This window comes from Perca flavescens, chromosome 6 (assembly GCF_004354835.1).
Source record: "Perca flavescens isolate YP-PL-M2 chromosome 6, PFLA_1.0, whole genome shotgun sequence".
In the NCBI taxonomy this organism is placed as follows: domain Eukaryota; kingdom Metazoa; phylum Chordata; class Actinopteri; order Perciformes; family Percidae; genus Perca; species Perca flavescens.
In genome coordinates this window covers 29,382,531-29,401,366 of record NC_041336.1, presented here as the reverse complement: position 1 = coordinate 29,401,366, position 18,836 = coordinate 29,382,531, and the positions used below count along the sequence as shown (strand labels likewise).

The window sequence follows — 18,836 nt, the reverse complement described above, 5'->3', positions numbered from 1 at the left end:
TTCAAACAGTATGGTAATGCAATAATAATCTTGAAAAAAGACTCCAATTGAGATTTTGAATCCGTTTGAAGTCTGAAAGTACGATGACCTCATATTTTTTTATGTATTGGCTTGCAAATATACCATGATGTGACGTGTACAATAGTGTCTACAATCAAAACAAGTTTTACTTTAGAGAGAGGGTAATTTTCCTGAGTTCCAGACCCCACAGGTTTGTATTATGAAAGAAGGGAACAGAGACTGATCACAGAGGGACTAAGCATTCAGCCACAGGGGCTTCATCTTCTCTAGGCGAGGTATAACGAACAGCACTTATGTGGAACAGCACAGCTGTAGCAATACCCAAGCATCCATACTTACAGTATGTACATCAAGGAAAACCTCTCATGTCTGACGGCTCTGTCACTCTGACTTTACATTGAGTCTCAGTGTGACAGTCTCCATAGTCTCCATGTCACCATCCACACCCGGCCAGTCAGACGTTGGTGCAGTTGGTGGAGGGCGGAGTGTCTGCTTTGCTGCGGATCTCCTTGACGTCGTTGAGCGGGGAGTCACCGGTACCGATCTGGCATTTGAACACCTGCTTGTAGGCCTTCCGGAAATTCTCCGACAGGAAGGCGTAGATGACCGGGTTGACAGACGAGTTGCTGTAAGCCAGGCAGTGGGCGGCCACCCGTAACACGAAGGAGGCCTGGTTCAGCGGGAAGGTCCCGAACTCCACCCACAGGTGAACCACGTGATGAGGGAGCCAAGAAATGCAGAACACCACCACCACCACCAGCACCGTCTGAGCAGTCTGGGAGCCACACATGGGGGACAGAGAACAGAGAAGTAGGAAATAGATTTAGTCAGTGCAGTGGCGGTTCTAGGGGTGGGGCGTAAGGGTAGCTAGTGCCCCCGTAATATTAGGCCTTGACCCCCCTCTCGCCACCCTTACTGTGACAAATATGTTCATACATTTTTGACCCCAACTTTATCCCCAAAGAGGGGACATTATGCATGCGCAGTGATAAATAAAATCTAGGTTAACACTGAATGAGTATTCTTGTGTTTATTGTTATTTGTGTATTGTTAGTCTTATGTACAACCAAACCTATGGAGGGTTGGTGGTATGTAACACTTTGGTACCCCTAAAATGTGGTTGGGCAGTGGTGGCTAAGGTTTGAGAAAGGTTAGAGAAGTGAACTTGTGACCACGCGGTCGTTGGTTCAATCCCCAGACCGACAGGATAAATCTGGGTGGGGAAGTGAAAGAGCAGCGCTTGTCCCTCCCTCAAGGCCCTTAAAAAATCCTCTGCTCAGTGGCCAGCAGATCAGAGGTGTGGTTGTATTGGGCAGCTTCCAGGTATGAATGCGTAACTGTGTGAACGTGACAGGTCATCGTTGCAAATGAGAATTTGTTTTCAATCGGCTTACCAGTGCCCTCAGAGACAACAGTGACAACATTAATGCTGTTCTCAGGTTTAAGTCTTATTCAGGATGAAAGAATAAAGTATGGTTTTGAGATGTTAGTGCCTTGGATAACTTTCTTTTTTTATTATTCTGCTGCTCCCCTATTAGTCTTTATTCTTATTCTACAGCATTGTGTGCTATGATACACCCAACCTTTGCCATATGTCATCTGCGGCCTACAAATTTACCTTGCTACACCTGTAGTTCATGATTTAATTTTTTTGTTACTTTCAGTAAATTATTCTGTGATAACTATGTTTTGATACAGAGTGAACTTCCTGGGCAATGTGAGACTGTTAAGACTTAAAACTCAATTGCCATCAGATAAATACACAATTGTTTACGTACAGCGAAATCCGGAAATTAACCCGTTTAAAGTACACAAGTTGTTGCTGTTTTTAACAAAAATTGTATATTATCATGGTATTCATAGCAAAAGTGTAAGCAAAAGTTGCCTATTTGTACATCCTACAGACACAGAGCAACGTTAGCATTCATTTGGATTCAATAGTAATCTGCAATCTGGAGAATGTAGCCTATAGGTCCAATATTCTCTCTCCTTTTAGTTCTGCTTACAAACTCTTGAGAACATGAATCTGGCTCTTTAGCCAATAAATGATCCACCATCTTCTCCAGCTAGTAACTTGTCCATCTGCCATGTGGTGCTGGGCAGGTATTTGGTTTGAGTTTGTTCACCATAAACAGCTGCCTGCTGCGGCTGTAATTGGGTTGACAACAACACAGTTGTGGCCCGAAAACCAAAACAATGGGGGAAAAGATGCGAAAATGCTCACTCACTTGGTAATATTTACCTTTACCAAGGAGGTTATGTTTTCAGCTTGGTTTATCTCTCTGTATGTTTGTTTGTCAGCAGGATTACAGAAAAACTGCTGGCCTGATTTTTTTTGTGATAATAACACAACATGAACATTAACAGGATTGATCCATCTCCTAGAACAAATAATCTTAGGCTGGCCTGATTTTTTTAGAAACTTGGTGGAAGGCTCATGGGCCGTGGAAGAACCCATTCAATTAAATTACATTTTTGGAGTGGATCCGAATCGCGGAGCGGCTACACAAATTCTTTTTTTAACTTCCGTTATCGTTATCCAACATTTATTGTTTGTTTCAGTCTCATGCTCTCATCAGTGTAACAGCAGCCAGCAGCTGTTTTCAGTGAAAACGTTCTGATAAATCCGTTGTGCTATACCTGCTTATTACCAAATGTCAGAGTTATATTAGGGACTAGCTAGATAGTGAGCATCAACAGAGCCAGATATGTCCCTCAGAAGTTGATGGGAGACCAAAACAGACCTAAAAGTAGAGTAAATATTGGGCTTCAATGCATCAGGTGGCCAGAAACACGACTCCAAATGTCTCCCAAATAAATGTTAATGTTGCTCCGTGTCTGCTGGATGTGTAAACAGGCGACTGTTGCTAACATTCAAACGTTGACATTAACAACTTCATAAGATGATGATTCATTAGTGTTTGTTGCGTTGCCACTGTGGCCAAAAAAAGGATTCAATTAATTAAGAAAATGAGTAGAGTACAATGCAGTAAAATGACGAAAGTCATTATGGCAAAAACCTTCTTAACTTTGCAACTCAGACTAAAATAAAATAATAAATAAGCCTAAAACTCTCACACTGACCGGCAGTTCTCACAGTCGAGTGCAGCAGTTTTATGATAAATCTCATTGATCACGTCAGATAACTGTCGCTGAGTGGACCATGTGCAGTATGAAATGAAAGGTCAATATTGGCCAGAGATGTCAGGCCGATCATAATACAATATGTACACATGCAAGCACACACACACACACACACACACACACACACACACACACACACACACAGTGGTTCCCACAGAGCAGTATGTTAATAACCATGCTTTATTTGGATAGCCTCCATAACATATTCATATCTTCACCTCAACCCCCTGAGAGCCATCAGTTATTATAGGCTTATCTAAACAGCAGCATCACCACAGGAAGACACAACTAATAAAAGTCAGGCCGTCCTGTTGATTTATTCATTTATTTTTCTGTGGCTGTGGTTTTGTTTTATGTTTGAAATGTTTAGTTCTAGTTAGACACTTCATGGGTTACGCTATTGTGTTATGGCTGCTGTAATGTGTTTTCTTTATTTTTTTTATTTTGCTATTATTGGTATTTTTACCCCTATAACCGCTGTTTTAATCAACATTTATTCACCAGATCTTATCACGGTTTATATGTATTCCTTTAAAGTTATTATTTTGGTCTTATTAGCAGGGAAGCTGGATTGCTTTGTTGTTTATTTTATCTTTTTAAAACTATAACGCTACATCTATCAACATTTATTTAGATGTTATCATGGTATTCATTTCTTTATTTTAATAATATTATTTCGATCTTATTACCAGTGAAATATTACAGTATGCTGTAAGACAGAACACTACGATATTGGCCGAGTGGGGCGCATGCGAAGCCCATATCCCACAATGCAATGCGGGCATTCATATCAGAGAATCAGGGTCTCAGCGATCAGCGGGTCTTTAACGACAGTATTGCTTCAGTGTAGATATTTATTCAGTGGTTTTGTCACCAGTCAGTTAAGTTAACTGTGAACGTAATAATGTAAAAATCAGCGGAATCCTCCGGAAGTGATGTAGTAATTACCGCTCCATGTCTGTGAAAGATTGCTGCATGTTGTATGTGAGAATTTATACAATAAAAATACCTTTTTTCAAATCTGGTTTTAAATAGGTATTAAGGCCCAGACACACCGACCTGACGGTAGACCCTTGCCAGAAAAGGCAGTTGGGCTGATCAATCTCCCCAAATTGGTCAAAAAAGTGCCTCGGAACACACCAAAGCGACGAGAATAAGTAGTATGTCTCCATAACAGCAGGCGGCGCTAATCTGTATTGTCGACCAAAAAATTTTAACCGGCAGCTCATTGGACCAACGCGTCACGTGGGTTTGTTTTCTCCGGAAATTCAAAAACAGACTGTCATGGCGGCTCGTTCAGAATACGATCTCATATTGTATTAAAATAGCTCACCGAAACGTCTTTCTGAAAACATTTTAAGCGAGAAATAGGCCATGCAGTTGCTGAATCTGACTTCATTTCAGATCGACAAATGTCAGTTTAAAAGATTTTCGTCAGATTTTGAGAGACTCTAGTCACGCTCATTCCGCTCACCGTTTCCGGGTTAGCACTCTACCAATCAGATGGGTCATTTGAGTCCAACTGCCGGCAGTGCCAGCCCCGCCGATTATACATGTCAAATCAGCCAAAATGAAGGCCGATGGCCTCTTGGACGGACGACGGCACGGAACACACGGAACAGATTTGAGTCACTGACCTTGCCAGACTGTCCGACGCCGATTATCGGCTTGATGTGTCTTGGGCTTAAGAGGGGGGAAAACTGCTAACCAAAATTATGCACTTCACTTTGAGGAACTTTCTTATTGGCTCATTGGCATGGGGGTCCCCAGGCATGAGGTCCTGAGTTGGACCCTCATGACGGTTTGAGTTGCATTTTGGGGACTTTAAAGGAACACACCGAATTATTGGGAATTTAGCTTATTCACTGTAATCCCCAGAGTAATGGCGCTTTTCCATTACATGGTACCTACTCACCTCGCCTCGACTCTACTCGCCTTTTTTGGTTTTCCATTACGAAAAAAAGTACCTGGTACCTGCTAACAGGTACTTTTTTTAGTACCTGCTCAGTCGAGGTTCCAAGCGAGCTGAGGCGAGCCGAGAAGGTGACGTGAAACCCTGCAGGCTGCTGATTGGTCGGAAAGAAGCATCACTGATCACTGCATTGCTAGCGAGAGACGGCATTTTTAAATAGTTTAGCCAGCGGTGTTTTTTTGCTGCCGGAGGCTCCACGCAGAGCTTTCTCCGTAGCATACAAGTGGCCTGATGGTTATACTGGTGCACTGGTGTGTGCATGTGTGATGTGTGTGTGTCGAGTCGCCGTATGTGTGTGTGTGGGGAGCTAGTGAGCGAGGGAGAAGTGAGAGAGTGACGGCGATTATCTCCGCAGCGAGTAGCGACTCTAGAGTCATATATATGTGAGAGAAACAAAGCGAGTAGCGACTCTAGAGTCATATATATGTGACCATGGTGGGAAATCTGGAGCAGTAAACGTTAACTATCTCTTTGATATCATGTTGTTTACGGAGACGGAGAACCAGGAAATGCGTCGGGGATATGTCAATGGGAAAAGCAAGCTACTAAGCCACGGCCACGGCAGTCGCTATGACGACCAGCCACGCTGAGGCGATACTAAAATCTGCAATGGAAAACGGACGCACAGCGAGTCGAGGCGAGTAGAGTCAAGTAGTGTCGAGGCGAGTCGAGCAGGTATCATGTAATGGAAAAACGCCATAAGACAAGTCCATACAGACCCTTCTCATCTCCGTGCGTGCTGTAACGCTGTCTGACGGCTCCAGCGGCATCAGGCCAGCACAGAACATCAGGTGAATGGTTCCAGTAATCCTACTGCTCCGAATAAGTGACAAAATAACGCCAACATGTTCCTATTTACATGTTGTGATTTATAGAGTCACAGGGTGTACAAAAAACAACGTAACATGAGACACCGCCGTCTTCTAACTGTAAACAAACCGGGAACTATATTCTCAGGCGGAATAATATAGTACTTGGGCGGAGTGATATGCTCGCAGCAAGCCTGTCTGAGAATATAGTTCCCGGTTTGTTTACTGTTAGAAGATGGCTGTGTCTCATGTTACGTTGTTTTTTGTACACACTGTGACTATACAAATCACAACATGTAAATAGGAACATGTTGGTGTTATTTTGTCACTTTTGTCACAATTGGGAGCAGTAGGCTAGTTGGAACCAGTTACCTGCAGGATCTGTGCTAGGCTAAGCTAATGCTGGAACCGTCAGACAGCCTTACAGCACGCACGTAGATGAGAAGGGTATGTATCAACTTATCTGACTCTGGGGGTTACGGTGAATAAGCTAAATTCCCAATAAGTCGGAGTGTTCCTTTAAAGCACTATTATTGAACTGAAAATGTTGCTAAATGAATTAAAAGTTCCCACATTTTTTTGTAAATGTCCATTAAATGTTACTTTAAATTACTATTGAAGCCACTGGGAAATGAATGTTTGATGTTGAGTGACGCTGTTAATTCATTCAGTTAGCATAGCATTACTCAGATCAGGATCAGTAACACTCAAATAAGGATCTCTGTCTCTGTCAAGACAAGCTGTTTGGTCGTTAGCTGTCCCTGTTTTACTTTACGGATGTTGTTAAACAATTTCAAGACAACTTGGCCAAATATTCCATTTTCCTAATTGGTCCATAACCATCTGTGTGCTCCGTCTGGATGCCCGACAGGCTCATACTACTGAGAGAAAACTACAGTAATTACCAGCCATTAAACCTCTTGTTCTACACTGAAAATCCATTAAAAGATTATTATTTGCCAAGAAAAATGAACTAATGAACTCCAACACTCTGGTATTCCCAAGAACATTAACCAGTCATAAATTTGAAAAAGAAAATACAAAACATTTCAGATTTGAAAACCAGAGGGGGAAAGAGATTCATAGAAAACTAATTTGTCTTATGCACAAAGGACTTCCGGAAAGTTTTAGGAAGTGTTACTACTTTTTGCGGGGGAGATTTGGCTTTTGAAAATGTCTCGTTTGCCTTTTGGAGGCTGACGGATTCCTACTGAGGGTGATAAGAGGTTTTCATTGGGAGTAACCTTGCTTTTCCCAGCTGTCACTGACATTATATTTCACAGGCCTGGTGGTGAGCTAAAGAGAGCCGAGTGAACCACACAAACTATTGAGTAACCACTTATTTGAACAAATTCTCCCTGCTTTCCACCAAGGACACTGTGTGGCCCGCTTGCAATTCATTCAATTTTCATTCATTTGACCTTTTGTGAAAAGCACCCTTGACATATCTGCTAATACTAATATGACGGCACACAAAATGAGCTTCCGAACATGACACCAACTAACTTCATAGTTACTTGATAGCACTACTCTGATTCAGAACAACCATGATTTTCCTTTGAGACAACCTATTTAAAGCTTAAATAAATACTAGATGTGCTTTTTCCGCTTTCTTGCCAAGAATTAGATGAAAGATCGATGTCACTCTCATATTGGTACAGTGAATATGAAGCTACAATCAGGAGATAGTTAGCATAGCTTAGTGTCAAGACTGGAAGCAGTCCAAAGATTTACAAAATATTGCCACGGACAGCTTTTTGCCCCTGCATTTACAATGGTTCAACTTTTTTGACTTGCTGCCACGGGTCGCCGTTTAATCATGGAAACCCCAGCAACTACATTGAGAGAAATGATAGAAGCGAAAAATTAAACAGAAAGTTTGCTCAGGCCAGTCGGACAACAGACGGAGCTTGGTTTTCACTTGATTTGGTCACAAATTGTCTCATTTTACAGCTAAACAGTACACTAAAATGTTTCTGAAAACATTTTAAGGCAAGAAATAAGTAATGCGGAAACAGAATCTTGATTCATATTTGATCATCGCTACCCAGTTTGACAGTTTGACCACAGTTCACAAGCAGTCATTGACACTGCGTTGGAGACTCCTCAAGTCTGATTGGTTGTAAATCTTTGGGCGCGGTGGAATTTTGCAAATGCCATTAGAAGCACTAGAAGGAGACAAAGAGACATACTTTTTTTTCACATATTAGGTACCACTGTCAGGAAATAATGACAGTTGCAGCAAATATGACAAAATGTACTTTTTTTTTTAAACTTACCTACTGAAGCTTTGAAAGAGTCACTGCTGCTGGCCAAGAAATAATGTAGTCCCTCACATAACGGTCTGTAAAACTGCAACTTTCTGTTATTACATTTTGGTTTTTCCATAATTATGCAACCATTATCTGCAACCACTTCTTTACAAGCTTGCAGGGGGAGCCGATCCCAGCTGACATTAGGCAGACCCACACGGCTGGCAGCGAGCCAACATGCAAAGCACTGGCCTGATAGCCAGGCTAGCAGTTTCTGGTCTTTATGCTAAGCTAACCTGCTGCTGTAGCTTCATATTTACAGTACAGACATGAGAGTGTATTTATCTCTTTATTTAACTATATGGTCAAAAAAGCAAACAAGTGTAGTTTCCAGACTGTTGGACTATTCCTTTACATATACAGTCAGCATTAATCAGTGAAAGATTGATTATGAGAACTATCATTCATATTTCTTTGACATTTGGTGACAGCTAGAAGACACTGTATTGTGATTTCAGTAACAGTGACCATCAATGTGTGAGAGAGTTTAACACAAGATACCCAACAGAGCAGCCTGGTCAGCTTTTTACAGTATCTCCGTTGAGGCAGCTGTTTTCCAAACTTCGTCGTCCTACCCCTTCAGTAACCCCACCCACGCACTCTGAAATATTTTTTTGTTCTGCTTACCACCTACGTCACTTCTCCGTCATTTCGCGTACCCCTGGGGGTACACATACCCCAGTTTGGGACCCAATGTGTTAGAGTGCAGAGAAAGCAGCCAGGGAGTCACAGTGACCTGTAACAGGACAGGTGTCTTATCAAAATCAGTTTTCTCTTCAAAATGTGCTTTGCCTGGCAGCCCTTTTACCTAGATTTAACCATGGAAGGAAGTGAAAACTCCTTTGAGTGATGGCTTTCATATTGTAGTTCATTATTCTTTTTCAAGGCACTTGGTCTATAAAGTGTTTAAGTATACTGACTATGTTTCCTGTATATTATTCTATGCTATTTTGTTACTGTGTTTTTCAGTGTGACTTTAAACAGGCTGTTGCTGTAAAACAGTATGCTCACCTACCCAACCAGCCTACCTTCATAAATACATGTTTAATAATAAACAAAATAACAATAAATTTGCCAATATATTATCCATTGTCCATTTTTAAAGGGGACATACTGTACTATACTGTGAATTAAAGGAATACGCCACCGTTTGTTGAAATAGGGCTTATCACGGTCCACCCTGGCTGTAGATAGGTGGGCCAACGCATTGGCTCACTTTTACTCACAACATGCTAACCGGCAACATAGGATTCCATTCACTACGCTAAGCTAACTAGCGGCGGCGCTGCCGGTGTTGCATTGGACTAAAACGATGCATGCACAAAAAATGCGTTGGCCCACCTATCTACAGCTAGGGGAGACCGTAAAAGCCCTATTTCAACAAACAGTGGCGTATCCCTTTAAGTAGGTAAGTAAAATGTATTCATAATACGCTTTTCACAGATAAAATTGCAAAGTGTTTTACCAGGACATGAGAAACATACAAGAGAATATAATACACCCTGCTACGTCCTGCTGTGCCCTGCTACACCCTGTAACACCCTGCAGTGCCCTGCTACACCATGAACTACTAAAACTACTATTTCTAGTCACAATTCCATTATCTTTATTGTGACTACTATTGCCACTGTTCATCACACCCCCAACTGGCACCGTCAGACAAGAACCCGGGTCTGTCCGAGGTTTCTCCCTAAAAGGAAGTTTTCCTCACCACTGTCGCACTAAATGGGGGAATTACTGGAATTGTTGTGTCTTTGTAAATTAGAGAGTGTGGTCTAGACATACTCTATCTGTAAAGTGTCTTGAGATAACGCTTGTTATGATTTGATACTACAAATAAAATTTAACTGAATTGCACTGAATACATATTAAAAAACAGGAGACAAAACGTTCAGGAGTTGTTTGTATTTCTTTAAACCAAACCCAATCATCTTGGGCGGCGCTAACTTCCGGACGGAGCGATGGTGGCTCTGCAAAATAGTCTCGGGAAGGAACTTGTTTTGGTGGAACATTTGCATTCAGAAACGTGAGCTATATCATTTAGCTGGATACATGGTTAAACATCATTTGCTCTTATCAGTGTATCGCTGTGTGTATTTTGTCCACAGCAAAACGTCCCAGTTAGAGAAGAAATGCCGTAAACGTGTTCATTGTAAATCTTTACAATCATTCCCTGAAAGAACCAAGCAGGCCTGCCTTGTCGTACGATCCAAATTTTCTTCAAAACTTGCCATTTTAAGCGTGTAACGTTAGTTTGCTAGCTCCAGGAACATCAAGGAACAGTTGCTGTTCCTGGATGTGAACGAAGTTTAACATAAACACAAAGAAAGCGGAAGGTGAGGGACCTCCGGCGGAACTAACGGGTAAATGAACCATGTTTAATAAGAAAAAGTAAGTCGTTGATCCAGACTAGTCTTTATCCGAGTCCACAGAAACAGCGGACTGTAAGGGGAGAGGCAGAGCATTCTAAAGCTTAGATGCTATGAACTCAAATGCTCATTCGCCGTGAGTCTTAAGCTGGGTGCATGGAACAGATAGCAAATGTATAATATTAGACCTAAGAGAGCGAGTATGGGTGAAGTAGTTTGGCCACATATGCAGGAGCCTGACTGTGCAATGCTCTATAAGAGTGAGAATGTTGAACTGAATCCTATATGCGACAGGGACAGGAACAGAGACTGTCTATTAGTCTTCTTATTATCATTAAACATGTTCTATGACACACGCTGAATAAACCAGAGACCACTGAGGAAACACAGTATTTGGCACCATACGTGTATATTCATTGAAAAGTAAATATGCATGTTGCAGCTTTCAGTGTCAAATAAATCACTGAAGTTGTTGATACCTTACTCAGATTTAATATGTGTGTGCATCAGTCAGTTCTGACATTAGTTATAGTTTAACAGTAGCTAGACTAACAAGGTAATTATAGAGGCGGGCTTTAAAGCACTGTTTGCCAACTGTTTGTCACAAAGCTGTCAGTGTAACATTCCCTCTGTGTAGTCTCGATCAGTAGCCTGCTCTGCACAGTGAGCGCTGTAAATCAGCAGAATATGTGGCGTTCCTGTTTTAAGCCTCATGGCAATAAAGCATGTAGAGAGGTGCGTATCAAAGCACCTTCAGATAGGCGGAGAGACAATCAAGCGGGCGACAGCAGATAATCGGCTCTCAGGGCAGCTTAATGGCCTCCCCCAGGAAAAAGGAAGGCTAGATGGCGCCTTAATTGCACTTCGCCTTGTGGCCACTTTGCTGGAGTGTGCCAGTTAACAGTAAGAATTATAACATTAATATTCATCATTTTGGCCCTAAGGAACAACAGAGACGATGGAAATAGTTTCCTCTGACTGCCTGTTGAATGGGAGGAAATGTTAGAGCATATGGTGCAGACGGACTAGCCCCCCTCGCTGATTAATGTGCGCAGGACTGCGGGTCCCTGTGATATATCTTCCTAAAAAGGCCAAGGACGCTGACCCCTGCTTTGAATCGAACCACATGTCCACAAGAGAACATGTGGCTGCCTAGTGAACTGCTTTGAATCGAACCACATGTCCACATAAGAGCATGTGGCTGCCTAGTGAACCGTGAATTGCACAGATCCAGATGGATGGAGGGTATTTCAGTAAAGATACACCTTCGTGACATCTTTGGCCATCATAATCATCATCATTGGCGACATTATCGTCATCATAATGATGGCGGTGGTCACTTGTATGTAAAAATGTATTACACAATGAATATTTTCCGTGATTTAAGTATGATTTGAATCAAGGAAATTATCTACTTTATATATATTTCCACGTAAATAATATATTTTACAGTGTTAAAAACATCATTTAAATATGCAAATATCTGTCAAACATACAATAGGCCTATATGTCATATTATATATATATATATATACATATATACTGTATATATACCTCAGATATAGAAGCAACCTGTTACATTAATAATTATGTATTTATTCCAGTACCATTTACACTTTTGCATCGCCCTATTGTATTACGGTTTACAATCCTCATAGAGCTGTTTGTTGATGTGTGTATCTACATATGTGTATGCATATGTATGTGTATGCATGTTTATGTGTATATGCACTTTTTATATTCATACTTATATCCGTACATAGTAGTCAAATGTTTGCCTTGCCCAGCTTTGTTGTCCTCGTTGTAAGCCGTCCTGTCTATTTCTCTGTATGTACTTTGAGAGCAACAAAAAGCCAGAGTCAAATTCCTCTTCTGTGTTCACACACTTACTTGGCCATTAAAGCTGATTCTGATTTTGACTACATTTCTTTCACAGACTATGAACTTAAAAGTGTGCCATTCCACACACAGTCATATTGTTTATAATTCAAACTCCTGCACATTGATGTAATTCTGCTGTAAATCAACAGGTAACAAATCAACCCATCTATCCATTTGTTATCCAGTGTTTATTCAATGTGTGTTACTGATTGCAGTTTGCTGACATATGGCTGTAATACATGACACTCCCACCCCAACCCTCCAAAAAGACAGCTTAATACATACCTTTTTCTTTGATGCCTCTGACTTTTTAGACATATTTCTTAGTTTTTTGTGCAAGTGATTTAAAACCTGTAAGCAAAGAAATAAAGGTAAGATATAGTTGTTTGATAGTCATAATTATTGAGTGTCAATAGCTTTCCTTACCTTTGCATAACAGAAGGAAATCAGCAGAAGAGGCAACACATAACCAAAGACAAACGTGCAAACGACATAGACTTTCTTCTGGTTTTGATCGGGCCACCATTCCCAGCAGAAGGTGTGATTCTCTCCTCGGTGGAAAAGGCTCTGGTAATACATGACGGGCGCAGCCATGGCCAGAGAGAGTATCCAAATCACCGCCACCCCGATCAAAGCATGCTTCGCCACCCGGATGGAGGAGGACTTTCTGGAGTGCACGATGGCAATGTATCGGTCCACGGACATGGCAGACAGAGTGAAGATGCTCACTAGCATGGATACAGTGAAGAAATAGTGGATGAATTTGCAGATGAATGCGCCCAGGACCCACGTCGGCATCATGTAGATGGTGGACTGGAAAGGGATGCAGAAGAGCAGGTAGGACAGGTCTGCGATGCTCAGGTTGAGGATGAATATGTTAGTGGTGCTCCGTGGTTTCCCTGGTTTACTCCGCGCCAGCACGGTGATCACCATGGAGTTGCCCAGCACGCCGAGCGTAAAGATGAGCCCGAAAACCAGCAGCGTGATGAAATTATCCGTGCCTATCCCGAATAAAAGTTTCTGGTCATCTCCCTCCGATGTGCTGAGGTTCCGTGGCTCTTCCCAGAGCCAAACAGACTCCGATAAGTTCATGATTTATTTTGTTCCCCCTTTAGATGAACTTGAAACGTTGCAAATAAAAAAAAAAGGACCTATGGGAGGTCTGTGCCTCGCTGCTGCTTCATGACAATTTTAAGAGCAGGAGTTTGTGGTCCCGTGCGTCTTCATGAGCGCTCCAGTAGACACTGCTTTCTTGTATCTTTATTTTTTTTGTAAATCCCTCGATCTATTTATTTTTTTTTTTTTCTTCAGAACTCACATTAGTAATACGTGTAAACACAGCGATGTACTTCCCTGTAAAGTAAGTCTTGCCGCTGCGCGTCTTGGAGTCTGTCCTTGTGCGCACCTGATGCGTCTGCGCACCGTCCGCGCTCATCCCCACTGTAGCCCGCAGTCTTTGCGTGTGGACTTTTCCCCCCTCACATTATAGCGGGGGCTGGGCTGTGCCAATTCACGTCAGCACCCAGTGTACCACCTCCCAAGAAAAGCTGAGGGGGGAAAGGGAATATTTATCTGGATACATTTTGTTTCTAAAAATCACTTATGTTCAATTTGGATGCCAGAGGCCAAAGTATTTTTCTTAAGTCAGACTCAATTAGTTCTGACACAGTATGGCTCGGGTGCAATTGCCTGGATTGTGAAAATTCCTATAAATCACTCAACATTCTTTTTCGGCAGTCTTGGTATGGTCTTACTTGAGGTTTTATTCTCCTTTCATAAATATGGAATTATGCTTTATGAAAACGTCAACAAGTTCCACGTTATTTCAGCAATTATGCATGAATGAAAAATGTATATTACGCGAGAATATGTGGTATATTTGTGATGTGAGTGGGGGTCAAGATGCCATGACAGCTGCAGTGTACAAACATGATAATGTAAAAGTGCTGCATAACCAGCAAAGGGATCAGACATGTCGGGAAGTCACATAAAAAAGAAAATATGGACTCTGAAATAATATTTTGGATTTCTTATTGCTTTGCTATCTTTTGATTTTAACAATTCTGATTCCAATTCCGATTCTTCCTTTTGATTCCGGTTCTTATTGATTCACTTCCAATTCTCTGAGGGGTGGAGTTAAATGCACATGCTTATTTCACAGATAAGAGGGACATTTTATTTAGATTCAGTGGTAATTTACAGTTTTTTTTCAGCACCACTTTAGAGCGCAGCTTACTCTGTGCTTCATGGCTGCAACACAACAAGCACCTGGAAGTACGGTGGCCGCTACAGAAAACCAGAACTTGCGCATGTTAAATTTAGAACCGATGATCGGATTCGAAACCAAATTTTCCAAACGATTCCAATATAAAACGATTCCATTGGAATCCTAATTTTTGAAACGAGTCAAAAGTGTGTATTTTAAATAGTTTATTGTATTTAAGCAGATCATTATGTGCTTTCCCAAACTGCAACGTGGTTCCATAAAGGATCCATATAGTCAAGTTAGACGACAAATACGGAATAACACGTTGGCTGATTCTGAACTGTATTGACGTAGGCCTACACATTTCTTGTAAGAGCTGAGAGGCTATAACCAGGTCCTGTGTGGCATTTTTGCTGGAAAAAGACTTGAAGTGCTCATATTATGCTCAATTTCAGGTTCATATTTGTATTTAGAGGTTATAGGTAATAATAACTTGGATTTATATACCGCCTTTCAAGGTACCTAAGGTTGCTTAACAAATAGGAGGGAGGGGGGTTAGGGGTCAAAGGACTTAATGAAAAGAAATGTTTTGAGGTGCTTTTTGAACATGGGAAGGGATTGGGGCAGAGCGGACGTGGAGTGGTGGACTGTTCCAGAGTGTGGGAGCATTGGCAGAGAAAGTCCTGTCCCCAAAAGTCCACAACCTAGTGCGGGGTGGGGGGGGTATCCACAGCACCGCAGGAAACGTGACTGAGTGTAGGGGTGGAGGAGATCAGTGAGGTATTGTGGTGAGAGTCCATGGCGAGATTTAGCCTATAGGTGAGCAGGAGGATCTTGTAGGTGATGCGTGACTTGACTGGCAACCAGTGGAGCTGTTGGAGGATGGGAGTGATATGCTGCCAGGGCTTGGTGTGGGTTAGAACCCTGGCAGCAGAGTTCTGGACATACTGGAGTCTGCTAAGGGCCTTGGTGGGCAGTCCAGACAGGATACCATTGCAGTAGACCAGACGGGAGATGATGAGCTACATGTTGTTTTTTTAAAAACACCATATTTTTGTTGTAGCCTACTGCCCATTGCTGCAGCTCCTCTTTTCACCCCTGCATGTTGAGCTCTCTGTTTTAGCTAGAGTTAGAGTTGGCTGGAGGGAACGAGCAGATCCAAGACTGTTTGACGAAGCAGACGGCCGGGCAGAGGTGGAGTGAATTTCCCGGGAGATCAAGTGTAGATAGAGGAAATTAAGGAAGATTAGCAACAGGCAAAAACCACTGAACAGGTAACTAACTCTCAAGAAGCTTAAGCTGATACCATAGACTGTTAATACCTACAGTCTATGGCTGATACGCAGGCAAAACATACTGGTATAGCTAACGATCTGGCAGGGAATGGATGTCAGGTCACAGCTTAAATGGTGAAGAGGTGATGATCAGGACCGGGTGTGCAGATAGCTGATGAGATGCAGGTGTGGGTAGTTGAGGGATCTCCCGCCTTGCTTCGTCGCCAGGCAACCAGACAGAGTGCGTTCAGGAAACTGAACAGACTCCAGGGCCGAATTCAGGAATCTTGGGCAGAAAACAGACTCGAGGCTGGGTTCATGACATTTTGAGGGGTATAGCTCCATAGACCTCCATTCATTCTGCACTTGACCGTGAGCGCCTCCATATGGAACCAGAGTGGAACCGCAACCATTCAGAAGCCGGAAGTTTCCCAAGAGTGGAAGTTCTCCCCTTATTAGACATTCTCTGGCAGTACCTAGGTCAGCACTACTAGCCAGTCAGAAGCAGAGTATGAGGCCGTGCCACGCTAGCAGCTAGGCGAGCATTATAACGTGTGTTACAAAGTGACGCACGTTTTTCACGGAAGTAAAAGCTGGACTACAATAGAGCTGTTTGGAGCGATTTGTTAACAGTGTTTTCTGTTGGAGATGGTAAGTCCCTTTGGGGTGGACTTTGAGATTTTTCACTTTGTAAACCTATTACCTGCACAAAAAAAGATATATAACACAATAATGGAAGGGGGAAAAGCCAAAAAGCATAATATGAAAACTTTAAATGATCAATCCATTATCATAATGCTTATGTACACTGCTGTCAGTGGTGAAAGAAGAACCTTTACTTAACTAAAAAAATTACTTAACTACAGTGTACAAACTCTGTTACGAGCAAAGATCCTGCATCCAAAATGTTATTCAAATAAAAGTACATCAAAATGTACTAAAGTCAAAGTACTCATTATGCAGAATGGCCCATTTCACAATTATGTATATTATCTTACAGGATTACAAATAACGATGCATTCACTTAAATGTTTCAGCTGGTAAAGGTTAAAAGTACAATATTTGCATCCAAAATGAAGTGCAGCAGAAGTCAAAAGTAGCATAACATGGATGTATTAAAGTCAAGTACAAATACCTGAAAGTTGTACTTAAGTACAGTACTTGAGTAAATGTGCTCAGTTACTTTCCACCACTGCTGTCTAGTAGCAGTGGACTTAAGTTTGCAAATACACCTTAATCTCCTGCAACATGAAACTTGAAGGTAGTTTTCTTTCTAGAGATCAGGCCATGCAGTGAAAGTGTGTGCACTCTAATGCGCGCATACCCTGACCTGCTAATAAGCTCAAAGACACTGCACAATATCAGATTTCATTTGTTTTAACTTTGGCTCCATCTTGGGGCTCATTGCTGTGGTGTTTGATTGCCAAGTAATGATTAAACAGTACAACAGGATGTTAGCTGCTGTGACACCTTTATTCTTCAACCTGCAAGCATAAACAAGTTGTGAATACAACATTGACATAGTCCCACCTTTTAAGTTGATATGGTAAACTTTTTAGCAAACAGTTGTGTTTTTATAAATCCAGCAGTTACGGAGAAACATAATTCATTTGAAGTCGTGTTTCGGACCACCTGGTGAATAAAAGTCCAGTCTTCACTCTGTTTTAGCTCAGTCTTTGGTCTCTACCAACTCCAGAGGGAAATCGCTGTCTCTTTAGCTCCTAAATGCTCCACTATGTTCACTAACTAGCTAGTCATTAACTAGTCTCACACAAGGGTGTTAGCCTGCCTCCACAGAGCGTAGCTCCTATGGAGCCATTTTGTTGCTATAAAGCCATCACCCGCCGTTAGCATCCCATTGACTGCTATTCATTTTGGCGTCACTTTGACAGCGAATAACTTTACATCTGAAGCGTTTAAAGACTTTATTTGTCCATTGTTTATTTCTAAAGAAACGTGACAATGTATAAAAGGATTGTATCTCACGTTATGGCTCCGTAGCACACATTTTTTGTAAAAATAATCTAACGATTGTGTCATAACCACGCAACTAACTGTCGCGTAGTAGAGGAATTACCGTATAGTACAGGAGAAGCTCGCAGGCAGTTTTGACTTACATTAGCTGTTTAAGTTGAATTACTAATGTTAACTAGCATTTTAGTTAGCAATATTTAGCCTGTGCCTATGTTATCTCCTTACATATAGTACAGGCCAAAAGTTTGGACACACCTTCTCATTCAATGAGTTTCCTTTTTATTTTCATGACACATTGTAGATTCTCACTGAAGGCATCACAACTATGAATGAACACATATGGAATTATGTACTTAACAAAGAAGTGTGAAATAACTGAAAACATGTCTTATATTTTAGATTCTTCAAAGTAGCCACCCTTTGCTTTTTTATTAATAAGGGAACAAATTCCACTAATTAACCCTGACAAAGCACACCTGTGAAGTGAAAACCATTTCAGGTGACTACCTCATGAAGCTCATTGAGAGAACACCAAGGGTTTGCAGAGTTATCAAAAAAAGCAAAGGGTGGCTACTTTGAAGAATCTAAAATATAAGACATGTTTTCAGTTATTTCACACTTTTTTGTTAAGTACATAATTCCATATGTGTTCATTCATAGTTGTGATGCCTTCAGTGAGAATCTACCATGCAAATAGTCATGAAAATAAAGGAAACGCATTGAATGAGAAGGTGTGTCCAAACTTTTGGCTTGTGCTATATACCTACGCTCTCCATCACTGCAAGATTGGGAATGATTGAGATTTCTCTTGGAACAGCTACCAGAAGACTTACAACTTTCAGACAGGTTGCTCACATCACATCTACATCGTCTC

At 41.6% G+C, this 18,836-nt stretch overlaps 1 protein-coding gene across 1 annotated transcript; it reads right to left on the bottom strand.

The window, feature by feature from the left end:
* Positions 1–475: 475 nt before the first annotated feature.
* LOC114557722 (galanin receptor type 1) lies at positions 476–13,600 on the bottom strand. Its single transcript, XM_028581350.1, has 3 exons — positions 12,935–13,600; positions 12,794–12,859; positions 476–796 (listed from the first exon to the last, which is right to left on the bottom strand). The coding sequence occupies exons 1-3, from the start codon at positions 13,598–13,600 to the stop codon at positions 476–478; spliced, it is 1,053 nt and encodes a 350-aa protein (XP_028437151.1).
* Between the last annotated feature and the right edge of the window lie 5,236 nt (positions 13,601–18,836).